Source organism: Coenobita brevimanus, chromosome 101 (genome assembly GCF_032717465.1).
Source record: "Coenobita brevimanus isolate Jiangsu-jjx chromosome 101, ASM3271746v2, whole genome shotgun sequence".
Classification (NCBI taxonomy): domain Eukaryota; kingdom Metazoa; phylum Arthropoda; class Malacostraca; order Decapoda; family Coenobitidae; genus Coenobita; species Coenobita brevimanus.
In genome coordinates, this window is record NC_137054.1 from 10,347,179 (window position 1) to 10,353,881 (window position 6,703).

General features: G+C 45.2%; 1 protein-coding gene across 3 annotated transcripts in view; it reads right to left on the bottom strand.

The window, feature by feature from the left end:
• The window catches only part of Rim (Rab3 interacting molecule), a 180,041-nt gene extending 173,899 nt beyond the window's left edge, over positions 1-6,142 (bottom strand). For all 3 annotated transcript variants that reach the window (XM_080284281.1, XM_080284282.1, XM_080284280.1), the window contains exon 1: positions 5,963-6,142. In XM_080284281.1, coding sequence (XP_080140407.1) covers positions 5,963-6,090 — 128 coding nt within the window. In that variant the 5' untranslated portion in view covers positions 6,091-6,142. The remainder of the gene's footprint in view (positions 1-5,962) is intronic.
• Between the last annotated feature and the right edge of the window lie 561 nt (positions 6,143-6,703).

The following is a 6,703-nucleotide window of genomic DNA, read 5'->3' on the forward strand; positions in this document are numbered from 1 at the left end:
TTTGAAAGTGGTGTCATGAAGTATCAAATGTTATGAAGTTACAAGTGTCATAAAGTTGTGAAAGGCATTATGAGTGTGCAAATGGCATCATGCGCGGCTATACAGTAGGGTATCGTGGACAACTGTATAGTAGAGTGTCATAACAGGCTAAATAGCAGCGGGAGATAGGAACTATAATGATCGTTAGAGTGTCATGAAAAACCAAATAGGTGTGTCGTGGAGGTTTTGATGATCAGCAGAATCTGACGAGAGGCCCTGAAATAGGGTGTCATGAGAGGCCTTGAAGTGTCATGAGAATCTTTGAAGTTGGTGTTATGAGAGTCCTTGACGTAGGGTGCCATGAGAGTCCTTGAAGTGTCGTGAAAATCCATGAAGTAGGCTGTCATGAGAGACCTTGAAGCAGGGTGTCATGAGAGGCCCTAAAGTGTCATGAGAATCTTTGGAGAAGGATGACATGAAAGTCCTTGAAGGAGGGAGTCATGAGATGACTTGAATTTGGTTGACATGAGAGTCCTTGAAGTAAGGTGACATGAGAGTCCTTGAAGTAGGGTGACATGAGAGTCCTTGAAGTAGGGTGTCATGAGATGCCTTGAAGTGGGATGTCAAGAGAATCCTTGAAGCAGGGTGTCATGAGTCCCTGAAGTAGGGTGTCATGAGAGTCCTCGAAGAAGGATTTCATGAGAGTCCTTGAAGTGGGGTGTCGCGAGAATTCTTGAAGCATGGTGTCATGAGAGTCCTTGAAGTAGGGTGTCCTGGGAGGTCTTGAAGTAGGATATCATGAAAGTTCTTCAAATAGGGTGTCAAGAGAATCTGTGAAGTAGGGTGTCATGGGAAACCTAAAAATAGAGTGTCATGAAAGGCCTTGAAGTAGGGTGTCATGATAGGTCTTGAAGTAGGGTGTAATGATAAGCCTTAAGTTGGGTGTCACAAAGTGCCCTCAAATAGTGTATGAGATACTTTCAGGTAATGTCATGAGATACCTTCAGATAATGTCATGAAAGTGTCATAACCTTTGAAGTAGGGTGTCATGAGGCGGTGCCTGTATGTAGTGTCATGAGAGCCCCTGAGGTATCATGAGAGGCCTTGAAGTAGGGTGTCGTGAGATTACATGGTAGGGTATCATGAAGCCCAATCTATAGTGTCACAGAGATCATAAAGATCCGTAGAATGTCATGAGATGCTATATTGCAGGGTAGTTTGACAGGCTACTTAGATCAGTGAGGTTTCATCATAAGAATATACCGTACAGCTAAGATGGTGTTTCGGAATCCGAGAGTAAAGTCCCAAGAAAGACTGTCTAGTGTCATAACTCACAAGGGGCCATAAATATCAATAGATTCTCATGAATGGCTACCGGTATATAAAACGGTATCGTGAGAAGTTAACAGGATATCCACCGAAGGCTGTGTAGATAAGTGTCCTGACATGTGAAACATGGAAGCCTATCCCAGGAAAAGTGTGCCAGTTAGGAGGCTATTCCCGTGAGCAAAAACGACCATATAATTTAATGTAAGTGAGTAAAAATGTAATGTGAGTGAGTAAAAGTGTAAGGAAGCCCTCAATTGTTGTCAGTCATTTAGGGAATACCTGTACATGTTAAGCTAGATGTGATTACCCGCATCCCACATGACAGAGTGTAGTCAGCAATGATACAGAAAGGTTAGAAATATTCTCTCATCATCGGCAGGGTGTCCTGTAAGGTTGCTTAGGTAAGTACTGTGTTTCCTGAGGCTACATAGTAGGGAATCATGAGGCTACATAGGTCAACAGGGTGTCACGAGGGGCCATTTAGGTCAGTAAGGTGCCTTGTGGGGCTGTATAGGCCAGGAGGGTGTCGTGAGAGACTATAAATGTCAGTAGGTGTCATGGGAGCCTGTATAGGACAGAACAGTGTCATGAGAGACTACAAAGGTCAGTAGAGTGTCTTGAGAGGCCATATAGGTCAGCAGGATGTCGTGAGGGGCTATATAGGTCAGTAAGGTCTCAGAAGAGGCTATAATATAAAAAAGTACGGTGTCATGAAGGGCTATATAGGTCAGTAGGGTGTCATGAGAGGCTATATAGGTAGCAGAGTCTCACCATAGGCTCTGTACACTAAATGAGTACGGTGTCATCTGAGACCGTAGAGACATAGGGCATCATGAAGTAGCAGGAACAAAGTATAATTTACGCCATCCTATTGAAGGGGTTAAGCACGATGTGGGTACAGTTACAAGAAGAGGTGTAAGTACTAGTTTGGTGTCAGAGTGAGACTATGGAACTGTTATATGTACAAAATGCAGGCGCTGTACTCTGTTCGTCTTGGCCTAATTTGCCTTTTCTCCATCTTGAATATAGAGCCGTAACACGAGTTTAGCAACAAAATTTCGTGCTGGCCATGAAAAAACTGCAATGGAAAGGATGTAGAGTCGTAGAAGTTAACATTTTCTTGCCACTGAGCTACGTGGGTGAAAAACTCCGCCAAGTTAAAGTGAATCATCTATAGCGTGCACATAAAACTGTCCACCTGCTTGACTACTTGTCACGGAACAAGTTTAACCATTTCAGCCCGAAAACGATATTCTAGTGATAACTTTCACCAGTTTTATGCTGCTTAGACGGACCTTCATTATCCTTACCATTACTAGACTGTTTTTGTAATCTGAATAAAAATCGCCTGGCATCAGCAAGAATGCAAGAAAAATAACTTCACAGGGTTAAAGATGATGAACAGAGAAAGGTGCGCGCGCGCGTGCGTGCGTGCGTGTGTGTGTGTGTGTGTGTGTGTGTGTGTGTGTGTGTGTGTGTGTGTGTGTGTGTGTGAATATAGCTGTTTGTATAGCTACATGTCCATAGATCCTAGTTATATATATATATATATATATATATATATATATGTACTGTAATACGGATAGGGTGTTGCATGAGAGAAGGAGAAAAAGATAGTATATAAGTCAGGTGTATTCGCAAGAGATATGACGACTGAGCGTATAAATTCAGGTGTGAGGTACTGACAAGTGGTAATAGCAGGTGCATATGCAGCTGTCAGTGCAAATGTGCTGTCTGAGAAAGTTTATGGCACAGCTGTAACTGTTGCTGTAATTACAAATGTGGTTCTGATCAGTGGGGGCACAAGTGTGGAGGCGACGAGTGCAGGTTTTTCAATGTGTCGGCCAAAGTTACACGCTAGCTGCGGAGGTAGCATCTTCATATTATAGAGCTCAATGGCTAACACCCACCGTCCATATTGAATACATGCAAGGGCTGTCTTACACAGGACTGGTATATTGGCATTAGCAGGGGTATTTTTACATGTTGGTGGGTCTTCTGATAGATTAGTTAGGTCTGCTTTATGAAATTCACAACTTTAAACTGTTCCCTGCCCCTGTCGGGATTTGAACCTGGGTTCATTAGGACTGCAAGCCACCCCACTATCGATTCAGTCACCGTACGTGTACGTATATGTGTGTTCTGTATGTACAGTATGTAGCATTTTTGCATGCGTGCGTGGTAGAATATGTGTGGTAGTTGTGTACTCGTATGTATTTTTGGTAGTAGTATATGTATGTAGCAGCTGTGTGTGTGTGTGTGTGTGTGTGAGAGAAAGAGAGAGAGAGAGAGAGAGAGAGAGAGAGAGAGAGAGAGAGAGAGAGAGAGAGAGAGAGAGAGAGAGAGAGAGAGAGAGAGAGAGAGAGAGAGCTAGTATATGAATGTTGTAGCTGTTTATGTGGTAGTAATGTATGCATGTACGGTAGCAGTTGTGTGTGTGTGTGTGTGTGTGTGTGTGTGTGTGTGTGTGTGTGTGTGTGTGTGTGTGTGTGTGGTAGTATATGTATACAGTAGATATGGATGTGGTAGTAGTGTATGCATACATGGTAGTTTTGCATATGTATGTATGTCCCGTATGTATGTATGTATGTATGTATGTATGTACAATGTGTTTTTTGTTTATGTGGTATTTGTGAATGTGTGGGTGGTTATATATGTGCGGTAGTTCTGTATAAGTTTTTGGTAGAAGTATATGTATGTTGCAGCTGCGTGTGTGTTGGGGGTAGTATAATTATGTATACAGTAGATGTCTATGTGTATGTGGTAATAGTGTTTGCATACACTTTAGCAGTTTTGTGTATGTATGTATATATGAACGTTTGTATGTACATTATGTGCTTTTTGTATGCATGTGGTATTTGTGTATGTATGTGGTAGTATGAGTGTGGTAGTTGTGTATATGTTATTCAAAGTAAGTTACGTATGTAGCTGTTGCGTGTGCGTGTGCTTGTGTGTGTGTGTGTGTGTGTGTGTGTATGTGTGTGTGTGTGTGTGTAATAGTTGTCTACGTGTGTATAGTAGTTGTTTTTGCATGTACTAGTTTAGTATGTGTTTAATAGTTGTGTATGTGGTAACTGTGCATTTGTGTAGAAGTTGTATATAAGTGGTAGCTATGTATGCGTGTGTCTGATGTGTACATGAGTGTGGTTGTAATGTATATATGTGATGGTTATGTATGATTGTCGTTGCGCTCTCTCTCTCTCTCTCTCTCTCTCTCTCTCTCTCAAATTATGTGTGTGTGGTTGCAGTATACAGTACTTGCCCATTTCTGTGTGGAAGTTCTGTGTTTATGTTATAGTACTGTATGTGTTGTTGTTGATGTTCGTAGTAGCAGTAGTTGCTGTTGTTGCTGGAGTATTGGTAATAGTACTAGCAGTAGGAGTAGTAGTTGTTGTTGTTATTGTAGTAATTGTAGTGGTGTAGTAGTAGTAGTAGTAGTAGTGGTAGTAGTAGTAGTAGTAGTAGTAGTAGTAGTAGTTGTTGTTGTTGTTGCTTTTGCTTTGGGATTACCGTGCAATGAGCAGGTGTATTCTACAGGTGTTAGGGCAGTGAGGAGTGCTGTACGTTGTCGGGCAGGTGTGTTGGGTAGAGGTGTGGGGCAGGTATGTTGGGCAGGTGTATTGAGCAGGTGCTGGATAGGTGTGTGAGGCAGGTGTGTTGGGAAGTGCTTGAAGTAGGAATGCGGGGCAGGTGTGTTGGGCAGGTGAGTGGGCAGGTGTGTTGGCAAGTGTTTGAGACAGGTGTATTAGGCAGGTGTGCTGGGCAAGTGTTTGAGACAAGTGTGTTAGGCAAATGTTGGGCAATGTTGAGCATGTGTGTTGGGCAGGTGTTGGGCAGATGTGTTGGACAAGTGTTTGAGGCAGGTTTGTTGAGCAGGTGTTGATGAGGTGTGTTGGGCAAGTGTACTGGACAGGTGTTGGGCAGGTTTCAGGCAGGTGTGATTTTTTTTCTTCGTTTGATAAAGTATACCAGTACAGCTGCGATAGTTGTATATGTGTATGTTGTAGTAGTACAAGTATGTGATAGTTGTGTATGTGTTTGTGGTAGCTATGTATGTGTTTATGGCAGCTGTGTATGTACGTGTGTGTGTAGTACTGTATATGGTAGTTCTGTATGTGTATGACTATGTGTTAGTTGTGTAGAATGTGTACCTCTCAGTATAAGCAGAGCTGTGTGAAGATAGGATAATGTGTTAATGTAGGATGTTTATTAATGCTGCAGTTTGCAAAATGTGTGTGTGTGTGTGTGTGTGTGTGTGTGTTTTAAGAGTGTGGCAAGGATGAGATGAGGAATAAGGATACCGTATATAATGTACATTAATGGGTTAGTGGCAATCACAGATATACCAGTGTTGTTGGGTCAAGTCAGTGCAGCTGTTGTGTGAAGTATAACCTATTAACACCTTGAATCCGATGACGTATGTATTAGTTCAGTCGTAACACTTGCACACGATATAATTCAACTCATGATGGAAAATTTAGTCAGTCCTTCAGATTCGAAGTCTCCCTTAAAATGAAGAAAACTGTCTGGATAAAAAAAATCATTTGAGTGAAGGGTTTAAATTAGGACTGGTGTGTGTGTGTGTGTGTGTGTGTGTGTGTGTGTGTGTGTGTGTGTGTGTGTGTGTGTGTGTTTAGCTTGTAGGAGGACCCACCTGACCATCTCTTTTTCGTGCTCCTCCTCCAGCTTATGACGGAGCATTACCCCCTCTATGATGGCACGCTCCTCCTCGGTGAGGTGTGAAAGGTCTGGCATGATGTCCGAGCCTCCGTCGGCCGCCATGCTGTCGTGCTAATGTCCCTGTGATAGTGCGCAGGGGAGCCACGCCCCTCGGGGGGCGGCCATGCCCGGGCGTTGGGCGCTGCCACAGTTGGGCACGTGGTGGCTCGTGGGGCCACCAGTGCCAAGGGGGGTGCCGGCACGGGGGCAGCAGCGGGGCAATGCCTACCTGCCCCCTGCGGGAGGCTGGCGCCCCGCGGGGCCGGCCGCGGGCCCGCTGGCCGCCTGGGCACGCCCCATGCCGCGCCCCCTGCCTGGCCCGCCCAGCACCGCCGCCCGGGGCCGCCCAACACCAGCACCCGGGGCCGCCCACAACACTCACCACAACACACACCAGCACAAGGAGCGGCCGGACCGCCGCCGCTCCAGATCAATATAGACACAAGACAGCGACCTGGCCTCCCGCTGCTCTCCGCGGCTCCTTGTACAGCACTGTCCGGCCCGGTGCTGCCTCTCCTGCTGCTCCACTACCGGCAGCTACTACAGGGTCGCGGCCGGCCCAAAGCTCCAACACCAGGCATCACCAGCTACCGGAGGCTGTTCCATAAGGCCGCGGCATTACTGGCCCTTGCGCGGAGGGATACACGGCCCTAGCACTCACATCCCGCCTGGAATG